General features: G+C 39.7%; 1 protein-coding gene across 17 annotated transcripts in view; it reads left to right on the forward strand.

Moving 5' to 3' along the window:
• CEP192 (centrosomal protein 192) overlaps positions 1-16,454 on the forward strand; it is a 142,875-nt gene that overhangs the window by 96,472 nt on the left and 29,949 nt on the right. For 16 of the 17 annotated variants that reach the window (XM_065533539.2, XM_074022954.1, XM_005587252.5 and 13 more), the window contains 4 exons: positions 8,940-9,200; positions 9,456-9,571; positions 11,384-11,493; positions 14,916-15,066. In XM_065533539.2, coding sequence (XP_065389611.1) covers positions 8,940-9,200; positions 9,456-9,571; positions 11,384-11,493; positions 14,916-15,066 — 638 coding nt within the window. Of the gene's footprint in view, positions 1-6,929; positions 7,020-8,939; positions 9,201-9,455; positions 9,572-11,383; positions 11,494-14,915; positions 15,067-16,454 lie in introns of those variants that run through there. The other variant, XR_012427353.1, reaches the window with a different exon arrangement.

Consider the following 16,454-nt stretch of genomic DNA (forward strand, 5'->3'; position numbering starts at 1 on the left):
TATTGTGAACAGTGCTGCAATAAACATATGTGTGCATGTGTCTTTATAACAGAAGGGTTTATAATCCTTTGGGTATATACCAAGTGATGGGATTGCTGGGTCAAATGGTATTTCTACTTCTAGAATCTTGAGGAATTGCCACACTGTCTTCCACAATGGTTGAACTAATTTACATTCCCACCAACAGTGTAAAAGTGTTCCTGTTTCTCCACATCCTCTCCAGCACCTGTTGTTTCCTGACGTTTTAATGATCGCCATTCTTTTTGTTGTTGTTGTTAGTTGTACTTTAAGTTCTAGGGTACATGTGCACAACGTGCAGGTTTGTTACATAGGTATACATGTGCCTTGTTGGTTTGCTGCACCCATTAACTCGTCATTTACATTAGGTATTTCTCCTAATGCTATCCCTCCCCCTACCCCCGACCCCACAACAGGCCCCCAAGTGTGATGTTTCTCATTGTTCAGTTCCCACCTATGAGTGAGAACATGCAGTGTTTGGTTTTCTGTCCTTGTGATAGTTTGCTCAGAATGATGGTTTCCAGCTTCATCCCTGTTCCTGCAAAGGACATGAACTCGTCCTTTATTATGGCTGCATAGTATTCCATGGTGTATATGTGCCACATTTTCTTTCTTTTTTTTTTTTTTGAGACGGAGTCTGGCTCTGTTGCCCAGGCTGGAGTGCAGTGGCTGGATCTCGGCTCACTGCAAGTTCCGCCTCCCAGGTTTACGCCATTCTCCTGCCTCAGCCTCCGGAGTAGCTGGGACTAAAGGCGCCCGCCACCTCGCCCGGCTAGTTTTTTGTATTTTTTAGTAGAGAAGGGGTTTCACCATGTTAGCCAGGATGGTCTCGATCTCCTGACCTAGTGATCCACCCGTCTCAGCCTCCGAAAGTGCTGGGATTAACAGGCTTGAGCCACTGCGCCTGGCCGCCACATTTTCTTAATCCAGTCTATCATTCACGGACGTTTGGGTTGGTTCCAAGTTTTTGCTATTTTGAATAGTGCCACAGTAAACATATGTGTGCATGTGTCTTTATACTAGCATGAATTATAATCCTTTGGGTATATACCCAGTAATGGGATGGCTGGGCCAAATGGTATTTCTAGTTCTAGATCCTTGAGGAATCACCACACTGTCTTCCACAATGGTTGAACTAGTTTACAGTCCCACCAACAGTGTAAAAGTGTTCCTGTTTCTCCACATCGTCTCCAGCACCTGTTGTTTCCTGACTTTTTAATGATTGTCATTCTAACTGGTGTGAGATGGTATCTCATTGTGGTTTTGATTTGCATGTCTCTGATGGCCAGTGATGATGAGATTTTTTCATGTGTCTGTTGGCTGCATAAATGTCTTCTTTTGAGAAGTGTCTGTTCATATCCTTTGCCCACTTTTTGATGGGGTTGTCTTTTTCTTGTAAATTTGTTTAAGTTCTTTGTAGATTCTGGATATTAGCCCTTTGTCAGATGGGTAGATTCAAAAATTTTCTCCCGTTTTGTAGGTTACCTGTTATTCTGATGGTAGTTTTGTTTGCTGTGCAGAAGCTCTTTAGTTTAATTAGATCCCATTTGTGAATTTTGGCTTTTGTTGCCATTGCTTTTGGTGTTTTATTCATGAAGTCCTTGCCCATGTCTGTGTCCTGAATGGTATTGCCTAGGTTTTCTTCTAGGGTTTTTATGATTTTAGGTCTAACATTTAAGTCTTTAAACATCTTGAATTAATTTTTGTATGAGTTGTAAGGAAGGGATCCAGTTTCAGCTTTCTACATACGGCTAGCTAGTTTTCCCAGCACCATTTATTAAAGAGGGAATCCTTTCCCCATTTCTTGTTTTTGTTAGGTTTGTCAAAGATCAGATGGTTGTAGATGTGTGATGTTATTTCTGAGGCCTCTGTTCTGTTCCATTGACTGTATCTCTGTTTTGGTACCAGTACCATGCTGTTTCAGTTACTGTAGCCTTGTAGTATAGTTTGAAGTCAGGTAGCATGATGCCTCCAACTTTGTTCTTTTGCCTTAGGATTGTCTTGCCAATGCGGGCTCTTTTTTGGTTCCATATGAAGTAGTTTTTTCCAATTCTGTGAAGAAAGTCATTGGTAGCTTCATGGGGATGACATTGAATCTATAAATTACCTTGGGCAGTATGGCCATTTTCACAATATTGTTTCTTCCAATTCATGAGCATGGAATGTTCTTCCATTTGTTTGTGTCCTCTTTTATTTTGTGGAGCAGTGGTTTGTAGTTCTCCTTGAAGAGGTCCTTCACATCCCTTGTAAGTTGGATTTCTAGGTATTTTACTCTCTTTGAAGCAATTGCGAATGGGAGTTCACTCATGGTTTGGCTGTCTTGTTTGTCTGTTATTGGTGTATAGGAATGCTTGTGATTTTTGCACATTGATTTTGTATCCTGAGACTTTGCTGAAGTTGCTTATCAACTTAAGGAGATTTTGGGCTGAGACAGTGGGGTTTTCTAAATATACAATCATGTCATCTGCAAACAGGGACAATTTGACTTCCTCTTTTCCTAATTGAATACCCTTTATTTCTTTCTCCTGCCTGATTGCCCTGGCCAGAACTTCCAACACTATGTTGAATAGGAGTGGTGAGAGAGGGCATCCCTGTCTTGTGCCAGTTTTCAAAGGGAATGCTTCCAGTTTTTGCCCATTCAGTATGATATTGGCTGTGGGTTTGTCATAAATAACTCTTACTATTTTGAGATATGTTCCATCAGTACCTAGTTTATTGAGAACTTTTAGCATGAAGGGCTGTTGAATTTTTTGTCGAAGGCCTTTTCTGCATCTATTGAGATAATTATGTGATTTTTGTCGTTGGTTCTGTTTATGTGATGGATTACGTTTATTGATTTGTGTATGTTGAACCGGCCTTGCATCCCAGGGATGAAGCCCACTTGATCATGGTGGATAAGCTTTTTGATGTGTTGCTGGATTCGGTTTGCCAGTATTTTATTGAAGATTTTCCCATTGATGTTCATCAGGGATATTGGATTAAAATTCTGGTTTTTTTTGTTGTATCTCTGCCAGGCTTTGGTAGCAGGATGATGCTGGCCTCATAAAATGAGTTAGGGAGGACTGCCTTTTTTTCTATTGATTGGAGTAGTTTCAGAAGGAATGGTACCAGCTCCTCTTTGTACCTCTGGTAGAATTCGGCTGTGAATCCATCTGATCCTGGACTTTTTTTGGTTGGCAGGCTATTACTGCCTCAATTTTAGAGCCTGTTATTGGTCTATTCAGAGATTCAACTTCTTCCTGGTTTAGTCTACAGAGGGTGTAGGTGTCCAGGAATTTATCCATTTCTTCTAGATTTTCTAGTTTATTCGCATAGAGGTGTTTATAGTATTCTCTGATGGTAGTTTGTGTTTCTGTGGGATCAGTGGTGATATCCCCTTTATCATTTTTTATTGCATCCATTTGATTCTTCTCTCTTTTCTTCCCTATTAGTCTTGCTAGCAGTCTATCAATTTTGTTGATCTTTTGAAAAAACCGGAATTCATTCATTTTTTTGAAGGGTTTTTTTGTGTCTTTGTCTCCTTCTGCTCTGCTCTGATCTTAGTTATTTCTTGCCTTCTGCTAGTTTTTGAATGTGTTTGCTCTTGTTTCTCTAATTCTTTTAATTGTGATGTTAGGGTGTTGATTTTAGATCTTTCCTGCTTTCTCTTGTGGGCATTTAGTGCTATAAATTTCCCTCTACACACTGCTTTAAATGTGTCCCAGAGATTCTGGTATGTTGTGTCCTTGTTCTCATTGGTTTCAAAGAATATCTTTATTTCTGCCTTCATTCTGTTACTTATCCAGTAGTCATTCAGGAGCAAGTTGTTCAGTTTCCATGTAGTTGTGCGGTTTTGAGTGAGTCTTAATCCCGACTTCTAATTTGATGGCACTGTCATCTGAGAGACAGTTTGTTGTGATTTCTATTCTTTTACATTTGCTGAGGAGTGTTTTAATTCCAACTATGTGGTCAATTTTGGAATAAGTGCAATGTGGTGCTGAGAAGAACGTATGTTCTGTTGATTTGGGCTGGAGAGTTCTGTAGATGTCTATTAGGTCCACTTGGTGCAGAGCGGAGTTTAACTCCTGGATATCCTTGTTAACCTTCTGTCTTGTTGATCTGTCTAATGTTGACAGTGGGGTGTTAAAGTCTCCCATTATTATTGTGTGGGAGTCTAAGTCTCTTTGTAGGTCTCTAAGGACTTGCTTTATGAATCTGGGTGCTCCTGTATTAGGTGCATATATATTTAAGATAGTTAGCTCTTCTTGTTGAATTAATCCGTTTATCATTATGTAATGGCTTTCTTTGTCTCTTTTGATCTTTGTTGGTTTAAAGTCTGTTTTATCAGAGACTAGGATTGCAACCCCTGCTTTTTTTGTTTTCCATTTGCTTGGTAGATCTTCCTCCATCCCTTTATTTTGAGCTTCTGTATGTCTCTGCATGTGAGATGGGTCTCCTGAATACAGCACACTGATGGTTCTTGACTCTTTGTCCAATTTGCCAGTCTGTGTCTTTTAATTAGGGCATTTAGCCCATTTACATTTAAGGTTAATATTGTTATGTGTTAATTTGATCCTGTCATTATGATGTTAGCTGGTTATTTTGCTCATTAGTTGGTATAGTTTCTTCCTAGCATCGATGGTCTTTACAATTTGGCATGTTTTTGCAGTGGCTGCTACCAGTAGTTCCTTTCCATGTTTAATGCTTCCTTCAGGAGCTGTTGGAAGGCAGACCTGATGGTGACAAAATCTCTCAGCGTTTGCTTTTCTGTAAAGGATTTTATTTCTCCTTCACTTATGAAGCTTAGTTTGGCTGGATATGAAATTCTGGGTTGAAAATTCTTTTCTTTAAGAATGTTGAATATTGGCCCCCACTGTCTTCTGGCTTGTGGAGATCTGCTGTTAGTCTGATGGGCTTCCCTTTGTGGGTAACCCGACCTTTCTCTCTGGCTGCCCTTAACATTTTTTCCTTCATTCCAACCTTGGTGAATCTGACAATTATGTTTCTTGGGGTTGCTGTTCTCGATGAATATCTTTGTGGTGTTCTCTGTATTTCCTGAATTTGAATGTTGGCCTGCCTTGCTAGGTAGGGGAAGTTCTCCTGGATAATATCGTGAAGAGTGTTTTCCAACTTGGTTCCAATTCTCCCTGTCACTTTCAGGTTCACCAGTCAATGTAGATTTGGTCTTTTCACATAGTCCCATATTTCCTGGAGACTTTGTTCGTTTCTTTTTACTTTTTTCTCTAAACTTCTCATCTCACTTTATTTCATTAATTTGATCTTCACTGATACCCTCTCTTCCACTTGATCGAATCGGCTATTGAAGCTTGTGCATGTGTCACGTAGTTCATGTGCCATGGTTTTCAGCTCCATGAGGTCATTTAAGGTCTTCTGTACGTTGTTTATTCTAGTTAGCCATTCGTCTGATCTTTTTTCAAGGTTTTTAGCTTCGTTGTTATGGGTTTGAACATCCTCCTTTAGCTTGGAGAAGTTATTACCAAACTTCTGAAGCCTAATTCTGTCAGCTCATCAAAGTCATTCTCTGTCCAGCTTTGTTCCGTTGCTGGCGAGGAGCTGCGATCCTTTGGAGGAGAAGAGGTGCTCTGGTTTTTAGAATTTTCAGCTTTTCTGCTCTGGTTTCTCCCCATCTTTGTGGTTTTATCTACCTTTCGTCTTTGATGCTGGTGACCTACAGATGGAGTTTTTGTGTGGATGTCCTTTTTGTTGTTGTTGATGCTATTCCTTTCTGTTTGTTAGTTTTCCTTCTAAGAGTCAGGTCCCTCAGCTGCAGGTCTGTTGGAGTTTGCTGGAAGTCCACTCCAGACCCTGTTTTCCTGGGTATCACCAGCGGAGGCTGCAGAACAGCAAGTATTGCAGAACAGCAAATATTGCTGCCTGATCCTTCCTCTGGAAGCTTCATCCCAGGGGGACACCAGCCTGTATGAGGTGTTATTTGGCCCCTACTGGGAGATGTCTCCCAGTTAGGCTACACAGGGGTCAGGGACCCACTTGAGGAGGCAGTCTGTCCATTCTTAGAGCTCAAACACGGTGCTGGGAGAACCACTACTCTTTTCAGAGCTGTCAGACAGGGACATTTAAGTCAGAAGAAATTTCTGCTGCCTTTTGTTCAGCTATGCCCTGCACCCAGAGGTGGGCTCTATAGAGGCTATAGGCCTTGCAGTGGGCTCCACCCAGTTCAAGCTTCCCTGGCTGCTTTGTTTACCTTCCCAAGCCTCAGCAATGGCGGACGCCCCTCCCCGTGTCAGGCTGCTGCATTGCAGGTCAATCTCAGACTGCTGTGCTAGCAGTGAGCAAAGCTCTGTGGGCGTGGGACCCGTGAAGCCATGCGTGGGATATAATCTCCTGGTGTGCCATTTGCTAAGAGCGTTGGAAAAGCTCAGTAGTTGGGCGAGACTGTCCCGATTTTCCAGGTGCAGTCTGTCACAGCTTCCCTTGGCTAGGAAGGGTAAATCCCCTGACCCCTTGTACTTCCCGGGTGAGGTAATGCCCCGCCCTGCTTTGACTCATCCTCCGTGGGCTGCACCCACTGTCCAACCAGTCCCAATGAGATGAACCAGGTACCTCAGTTGGAAATGCAGAAATCCCCATCTTCTGTGTCAGTCATGCTGGGAGCTGCAGACCGGAGCTGTTCCTGTTTGGCCATCTTGGAACAGAATCTCTCATGATCGCCATTCTAACGTGTGAGATGGTATCTCATTGTGGTTTTTATTTTATTGTTTATTTTTTTTTTGAGACAGAGACTTGCTCTGTTGCCCAGGCTGGCGTGGTGCAGTGGCGCGATCTTGGCTCACTGCAATCTCCGCCTCCGAGGTTCAAGCGATTCGCCTGCCTCCGAGACTCCCAAGTAGCTGAGACTACAGGTGCATGCCACCACGCCCAACTAATTGTTTGTATTTTTTTTTCTTTAATAGTAAAGGGGTTTCACCTGTTAGCCAGGATGGTCTCGATCTCCTGATCTCACGATCTGCCCACTTCGCCCTCCCAGAGTGCTGGCATTACAGGTGTGAGCCACCATGCCTGGCTGATTTGCATTTCTCTAGTAACTAGTAACGATGAGCTTTTTTTTCACATGTTTGTTGGCTGCATAAATGTCTTCTTTTCAGAAGTGTCTGTTCATATCCTTTGCCCACTTTTTGATGGGGTTGTTTGTTTTTTTCTTATAAATTTGTTCAAGTTCTTCGTAGATTCTGGATATCAGCCCTCTGTCAGAAGGATAGATTGCAAAAAATTTCCCCCATTCTGTAGGTTGCCTGTTCACTCTGATGATAGTTTCTCTTGCTGTGCAGAAGCTCTTTAGTTTAATTAGATCCCATTTATGAATTTTGGCTTTTGTTGCCATTGCTTTTGGTGTTTTAGTGATGAAGTCTTTGTCCATGCCTATGTCCTGAATGGTATTGCCTAGGTTTTCTTATAGGGTTTTTATGGTTTTATGTCTTACATTTAAGTCTTTGATCCATCTTAGTTAATTTTTGTATAAGTTTTAAGGAAGGGATTCAGTTTCAGTTTTCTGCATATGGCTAGCCAGTTTTCCCAACACCATTTTAAAAATATGGAATCCTTTCCCCATTTCTTGTTTTTGTCAGGTTTGTCAAAGATCAGATGGTTGTAGATGTGTGGTATTATTTCTGAGGCCTCTGTTCTGTTCCATTTGTCTGTCTTTCTGTTTTTGTAGCAGTACCATGCTGTTTTGGTTACTATAACCTTGTAGTATAGTTGGAAGTCAGGTTGTGTGATGCCTCCAGCTTTGTTCGTTTTGCATAGGATTGTCTTTCAATTATCTCTATGGGCTCTTTTTTGGTTCCATATGAACTTTAAAGTAGTTTTTTTTCTAATTCTATAAAGTCAATGGTAGCTTGATGGGAAGAGCATTGAATCTGTAACTTACTTTGAGCAGTATGGCCATTTTCACAATATTGATTCCTCCTATCCGTGACCATGGAATGTTCTTCCATTTCTTTGTGCCTTCTCTTATCCTTTGAGCAGTGGTTTGTAGTTCTCCTTGAAGAGGTCCTTCACATCCCTTGTAAGTTGTATTCCTAGGTATTTCATTCTCTTTGTAGCAATTGTGAATGGGAGTTCACTCATGATTTGACCCTGTTTGTCTATTATTGGTGTATAGGAATGCTTCTGATTTTCGCACATTGACTTTGTATCCTGAGACTTTGCTTATCAGATTAAGGAGATTTTGGACTGAGATGATGGGGTTTTCTAAATATACAATCGTGTCATTTGCAGACAGAGACAATTTGACTTCCTGTCTTCCTATATGAATACCCTTTATTTCTTTGTCTTGTCTGATTGCCCTGGCCAAAACTTCCAATACTATATTGAATAGGAGTGGTGAGAAAGGGCATCCAACCCCTTGCGCTTCCCAGGTAAGGTGACGCCCCACCCTGCTTCGGCTCACCCTCCGTGGGCTGTACCCACTCTCTAACCAGTCCCAATGAGATGAGTCAGGTACCTCAGTTGGAAATGCAGAAATAACCCGCTTTCAGTGTTGATCTCACTAGGAGCTACAGATGGGAGCTGTTCCTTTTCGGCTACCTTGGCAGCCCCCAGTTCATCTTTTTAATGCATTTCAAAGTAAATTAAAAATATTAGTATATTTTACCCTATAAACTTCTTAAGCATATCTGTACTAATCTTTGTATTATTCCTCTGTCATCTAAGCTTGGCTTTTGAAATAGTTAATTCTTAGCATTTCAGAAGCCAGATAATTTTGCTGGTCTTTTGTTTGTTTTTTCCTTAAAACAAAGTCTTTAATATACCGCTGAACTGGAAATGAGGAACTACTACTCAAAGTACACAAACATTAAAATTTTTAATTGTATTAAATCTTTCTGAATTTTCTTCTGACTGTAATTCAGTGTTTTGCTTTCTGCTTAACATTAAAATAATTTCACATATGTATATTCTTTTAGATACCTTTGTCTGGATATGGAGGAACAAGCAATCTTATTTTGGAAGGTGTTAAAAAATTATCTGACAGTTACATGGTAACAGTGAATGGCTTAGTACCTGGAAAAGAAAGTAAAATTGTTTTTTCTGTCCGCAACACTGGCTCCCGAGCAGCTTTTGTTAAAGCAGTAGGTTTTAAGGATTCTCAGAAAAAAATTTTGCTGGATCCTAAAGTATTGAGGATTCTTCCAGATAAATTTGTACTCAAGGAAAGAACACAAGAAGTAAGTATAAAAGTTTCTGTGCTAACAACATCAACTCATTTTAAAATTAAGTTAATAATTATGTATTTTAAAGCCAAAAGCTAAAATAATATTTGAAAATAATGTAGGAGTGGACATACTTATGTGATGTTGGAAATGCCATGCACATGCACTTGTGTCTATGTCAGATATTTAGACTCATAAGATTGTTGAATCAGAATGAAATTACTTAAAAATATTTAATATTTACTCCTGATTTTTTTTTCTTGGCATCAGGATGTTACTTTAATATATAATCCATCAGACAGAGGAATCAATAATAAAACTGCAACAGAACTATCAACTGTATACTTATTTGGTGGAGATGAAATTTCAAGACAGCAGTATCGCAGGTAGATGACTTATCTTACACAATGCTGGGAACCATTCAGTAGAAATAATGAAGGCTTCTGTGGCTTGGGATGTGGAATTTTTAGAACATTTCACTATTAGTGAATTGGTAGATGAAAAATCATGGTAGAATTTATGTGGGTGATAAGCTACCACAATGTGAGGAAAAAATACCCGTAGGAAACTCATCTCCTATATTTCCTCAGAATGTGCCTTCTTTTCTAGATGAATGTATTGTGCCACTCTTCCCTTACTCATTAGCTGCATCATACTTCATAATAGGACTATTTTTATAATGTACTCTTGATGACATGTCAAGTGACCGTGTCAGTTTTATAAAAGATTAGAAACTACTGAATGATTATATTGTATAAACAGATGACTAGTTAGTAATATTTCTGGGAATGCTGTGAATTATTTGAAAGGATCAAGTCGAATTTTCGAAATGTATAAGATGTTTAGCTTGCAGCTATTTAAAAAGTACAAACTACTGTAAAATCTGATCTATCTAATGTAAATATAGGGCAGGCTACGTGGCTCATGCCCAGCACTTTGGGAGGCTGAAGTGGGAAGATTGCTTGAGGCCAGGAATTCAAGACCAGCCTGGGCAACATAATGAGACCCTGTCTCTAGAAAAGAAATAGAAAATTCAGTTGGGTGTGGTGGTGTGCCCCTGTAGTCCTCACTGCTTCGGAGGCTGAGGTGGGAAAATCACAGTCCCAGGAGTTCAAGGCTGCAGTGAGCTATGATTGCACTCCAGCCTTGGCGACAGAGCCAGACCTCTCAAATAAATAAATAAATAAATAAATAGATAGATAATTTAAACATAGTTTGATATGCTGAACTGTTGGAAAATTTAGGATGTTGATTTAGGTTTAAGTGTGATTCAAAGATATGAATTCTCTCATTGTAAAGTGTAGTTTCCTAGACTAAAGGACCTAAACACAGGATGAGTGCATCTCATGGTGTGTCACCTGCTAATAAAAAATCGTTAGAAAGGGGGTGTGGAGGAATACGCCTGTCTCCTTCCAACCCTTTGTGCTTGGCTGTGTTTTATTCTGATACAGAATTTGGGAAATTGTTTTGTTTTTAATTTGTTGAGGGTCATTGGAATGTTTTACAAGAGGGAATTTAATGGCGGCTTGCTACATGATGTTAGAACAAACCAAATAAAAAGCTTGCCTTTGGACCTGGTTTTGTTTCTTTTTAAAGTATTTTGGAAATAGAAACTGACATTTGGAGAAATCATATTATGAGGTATTCTGATGTTTTTCTTTTTCTCAATTGGGATATAGAAGTCAGCGTATTGTTTTCAAACTCCTCTTTGACATAAAATTATAGTAGTGAGATTTTCTTTGTGGACATCTGAGTATTATAGAGAAATTTACATTTCAGTTTTCTCACTTCAGATTCTCTGGAAGGAGCCAGATAAACATGGTTATATGGTAATTGAGATATTCCCCTTCAAATCTTCCCATTTTTTAGCATGTTCTTTTGTGTTCTGAGACAAATTTCTAGCTATTACCACATTATCACAAATAATGAAAATGTAGGACCTGAAAAGAATCTAGTTTTACTCTTCTTTTAGGGAATTCTTGTTTGATGTTAATATTTAACTGAAACTGATAATTTTACTACCATGTGTAAATTTCGAGGGAACTTCCAAAACAGATTTTTCTTTTAGGTGTAAGGTCTGTGTACTGATATTTCAGTATTAGTGGGATTTGCCAAATGCATTAGTGAAAATCTAATTAAAGTTATTTTATATATAATGGCACTTTTAAATAATAATAAAAAAAAATCTCTCATGCCAGGGCCCTGTTACATAAGCCAGAGATGATAAAAGAGATACTTCCCGAACACAGTGTGTTTCAAAACATTAATTTTGTTGAAGCGTTTCAAGATGAGCTATTAGTAACTGAAGGTAAGAATTTCGGCGTGTCTTGATGTATTAAATCTTTTGGGTCGTTTATAGTATTATCTAGGTCCAGTAATGTGATATAAGAAGGAAGTGTTAGTTTAGATACAGTGTCAGGCAGAGTTTGAGCCACAGCCCTGCTGTATGAGTTTGAACAAATTACATTATTGAATATCAGTTTCCTTATCTTGTAAATGGGAGGAGGAGCGACATCTAGCTTTTCATCCATACGGAGTTGTTAACAAGGATTCAGTGAAAGAGCTTTGCTGCTGTATAAATGTTACATGTTACTAATACTTTCTGCACTTATTCTCTAGGCAACCTTGTAAACAGGAAGAAGAAAATGGTCATTATTAAATCAAATTAATTGCTACTTAGATTTGATTGTAAACTCGCACTCATTTTGAGGTTACTGTTCTATTGTGCCTATTGTAAGATTTATGGAAGATGCAGTGGTGGCAAAAAATCTTCAAAATAGGTAGTGATAAGGTGACACTAACCTAGATGGTTAGCCCTGTTTATACTCAACATTTCAAATATTTAACAGTATTTATTATTCCTACAAAATATACATATATTGAGACATACAGACTGTGTAAAAATGTATATACGGATTTTCACCATAGTGTTGTTTATAATAGCAAGAAGCTAGAAGTAACCTTAATGCCCAAGAATAGGGAGTCATTTAATTATGCAGTAGAATTTTTTTTTTTTTTTTTTTGAGATGGCGTCTTGCTCTGTCCCCCAGGCTGGAGTGCAGTGGCACGATCTCTGCTCACTGCAAGCTCTGCCTCCCGGTTTCACGCCATTGTCCTGCCTCAGCCTCCCGAGTAGGTGGGACTACAGGCCACCACCACACCCAGCTAATTATTTTGTATTTTTTAGTAGAGACGGGGTTTCACCATGTTAGCCAGGATGGTCTCGATCTCCTGACTTCTTGATCCCCTCGCCTCTGCCTCCCAAAGTGCTGGGATTACAGGCGTGAGCCACCGCGCCCGGCCACAGTAGAGTATTTTGAAGCCATTAGAACAATAATGTGAATCTGTTCTGAATGACATGGAAAGCTCTTCATTTATCACAAAACCTTTTTGAAGTTTGCATAGTAAGATATCATTTTGCTAAAAATTATTACATATATTTACATAAGTAAAATTACAGGCATATACACACCAAAAGAATAAGTGGCTAGTTTTGGTGGTAAATTTCTGGTGGTAGTTTTTCCCTGTTTTTATTTTCTACTTTTTTAGTGATGGATTATATTTTGCTTCTGAAATATGAAGTGATGAAAGGACATTTATGCCTTGGTAGGGGTGATGTTGAATAGTCTGTGAACTTTTCAATAAGTGGGTGTCTAGATCATCTGCTCAAAGGGAAGGCAAGGATGAGTTAGTTAAAAATGACAAAAAGAGGCCGGGCGCGGTGGCTCAAGCCTGTAATCCCAGCACTTTGGGAGGCCGAGACGGGCGGATCACGAGGCCAGGAGATCGAGAGACGATCCCGGCTAACACGGTGAAACCCCGTCTCTACTAAAAAATACAAAAAAACTAGCCGGGCGAGGTGGCGGGCGCCTGTAGTCCCAGCTACTCGGGAGGCTGAGGCAGGAGAACGGCGTAAACCCGGGAGGCGGAGCTTGCAGTGAGCTGAGATCCGGCCACTATGCTCCAGCCTGGGCGACAGAGCGAGACTCCGTCTCAAAAAAAAAAAAAAAAAAAAAAGACAGAAAGACTTGAAATGGACTTGTTAGGAGTGTGCTAGGGGACCAGAGCAAAGGAAAAAAGCCTTGGATTTGAAGTGGAAACTGAAGACCCATCCGTCCCACTGCAGCCCCACCTCTTCCTCAAAGGAAGGATCCAAATACGAGATAAGCTGAACTGTGCTATGGAGATGGAACACTAACACTTAGTAACACGGTGCAACTGTGGTGAAGACTGTAGGGTGGCAGAGTTTGCAGTGGTTCAGAAGGTGGCATAGCCCCACCATACAACGACAGTCCTCTCGTTGAATGGTGGATGCATCCTGAGAAGACAGAGTGCCAGTAGGTCTATGGACACTGGATGCAGAGGTACTGGATGCAGTCCTTGTCCATGAGGGGCTTACAGACTCAGGGGAAGACAGATGACTCAGGTGTGATGTGAAAAGTGCTGTGATAGAGAGAGCTATGTTTATAAATCTGGGAGGGCACCTTACTTAGAATGAGATGATTCTTGAGGTATACTTGAAGAAAAAGGAGGAGGTGGTAAGGTGAAGATGAGACCTGAATAAGGGCGAATGCTCCAGGTAGAGCTGCATGTCCAAAAATTAAGTACACATAATGTATTAAGAGTTGTGTTGACACAGCCAACCAAGAGCTCAAGTAGCTGTCAAGATCACCCATCTAAGATGGGGTTGAGCTGGGACTCAGGCCAGGTCTTTGGGACACCAGAATTTCACCTCAAGGAATACTGTATTCCTTGTGATTATATATTTATTGTCCAGATGAACGGAGAAAACAGTTTCACTTTATTTGTTGGTTTGTACCATAGATCACCTGTGAGTACACTGCAGCTGAAGCTTTTATGTGATGAATTTCAGTAACATTTCCTTGAGCATGTTACTGTTCCAAAGATTTGTAACAATCTTGCTTTTACAAAATGTGTAATTTATGGCACATATTTTTGTAGTTGATTTAAACTTTTTCAGTCAAGAGTCTTGGTTAAGTTATAAATCTAAATTTATAGTTACTGTGTTCTTTTAAAATTTCCACGTCAAAATATATGATACTCAAAGACCATCTAATTTAACATTTCTTGTATATACAAATTTGGGTGGCCTAACCTAGAGATGTTAATCTTGAATACTGTTTCACTAATCTAATTATATTAGTAGTGCTGGTTTCTAGATTTACTTTAAATTGAATGTCTGTGAGACTGCTACTTAAAAATCATGGACTCTTAACTTCTGTGCTTCAGATTCTTCCTCTTTGCAGTAGGGGTAACAGTACCTATCTCAAAGAATTGTTTTGAAAATTAACTAAATTAATATATATAAAGAGATTAGAACAATGTCTACATTAAGCTTCATATAAATGTTTGTTGCCGAATATATCTGCAAAAGCTTTCTTATTTTAATGCTCACAACCCCTGATACAGATCGTTACTCTGTATTGTAGTTGAGGAAACTAAGTTCAGAGAGGTTAAGTAACTTGCCAAAAGTCACAAAGTAAATGAGTGGCAAAGGTAGTTCAAATTCAGGTTCCAAGTCTGAGCTGTCAGCCACTGGTGCTGAATTCACTGTAATTTTGTGCCAGGAGGTATACTACTAATCCTAATGTCACCTCCCCCAACCCAGGAAACTAATATTCTATAGCTGTAAATATACAAATGTATCTGTTACTTTGTGGTGTGCTTGTGTGAACATTAATGTATTTCAAACATTATTTTCTATTTCAGTATATGATATTCCCCAACGGCCTAATGATGTTCAGCTCTTTTATGGAAGCATGTGTAAAATTATACTTTCAGTAATTGGAGAATTCAGAGATTGCATTTCTAGCAGAGAATTCCTTCAGCCTTCTTCCAAAGCTAGCTTGGAATCTACAAGGTAAAAGAAATGACCTGATTTCAGGATGATTCGATTCATAGCAAAGCTGATCTTTTTTCCTGTACTTTACTATTATTATTATTTTGTCTCAAAATTTTTATTTCACCTTTATTTTAAAATTTAAGTTGAAATAATTTCAAACTTTCAGGAAAGTTTAGAAATAGTGCAGAGAATTCCCATATACGCTGCACTCAGACTCACGTTGTTTTACCACCTTTACCTTATCATCCTCTATTTATATGGAACATTTTTCTGAACCATCTAAGAGTTTCAGGCATGATAACCAATTAGCCCTAAATGTCCTAAAAACACTCTCCTATGGCCGGGCGCGGTGGCTCACGCCTGTAATCCCAGCACTTTGGGAGGCCAAGGCAGGCGGATCACAAGGTCAGATCGAGATCATCCTGGCTAACGCGGTGAAACCCCGTCTCTACTAAAAAAAAATACAAAAAGCTAGCCGGGCGAGGTGGAGGGCGCCTGTAGTCCCAGCTACAGGGGAGGCTGAGGCAGGAGAATGGTGTGAATCCAGGAGGCGGAGCTTGCAGTGAACCGAGATGAGGCCATTGCATTCCAGCCTGGGCGACAGAGCAAGACTCCGTCTCAAAAACAAAACGAAGAAAACAATCTCCTACATAGCCCTGGAAAACTCATCCAAATTAGGACATTTAATAGCAATACACTACAATCATTTAGTCCACAGGTTCCATCCACACGTTGTTTGTTCCAATAATGTCCTTTATATTATAGTTAAATGACAAAACAACAACAAAAAATAACCTTCATCTTTGCCGCTTCCTCTCTGGTCCAGAATGTAATCTAACATCACATGCTGCATTTAGTTATGCTGTCTGCTTACTCTCTTTCAGAATAGAGTTCCTTAGCCTTTCCTTATCTTTCCTGACTGAGATAATACAGAAGGTTCGATTATTGTATCAGATCCACGAAATCAAAGACTTCACCCAGAATTAAGCTTACTAGTAACTTTAGGTGAAGCCTGGAGAAGTCTGGGACTGGTGGTGGCGCTTCCTAGGTCCTTTCGGCCACATTAATACTTGAGCTCTTGTTCAGTTTTGACACCAGGTCTCTAAATTGTGCGTGTGCTACATGGCTTACCCGAAAGGAGGAGCTGTATTGAGCATGAAAGTTCTATTTTGCACTTTGATAATTACATGACTTATGTGGTAATTTTTCAAATAACTGTATCCCATAAAATCAGAAGCTTCAGGTTTCTTTACCAGAAATAATTCTAGACAGAGCAGATACATCTTGCAAAAAGCATTCCATAGATAAGGACATCAGTGTGTTTGCTAGGAGATCTGTCACTAGCAAGATCACTAGCAGATTTCACCAAATCACCTTTCTTTTTTATTGAGCATTCCTTGGTAAAA

The sequence above is a fragment of the Macaca fascicularis genome, chromosome 18 (genome assembly GCF_037993035.2).
Source record: "Macaca fascicularis isolate 582-1 chromosome 18, T2T-MFA8v1.1".
NCBI lineage: Eukaryota > Metazoa > Chordata > Mammalia > Primates > Cercopithecidae > Macaca > Macaca fascicularis.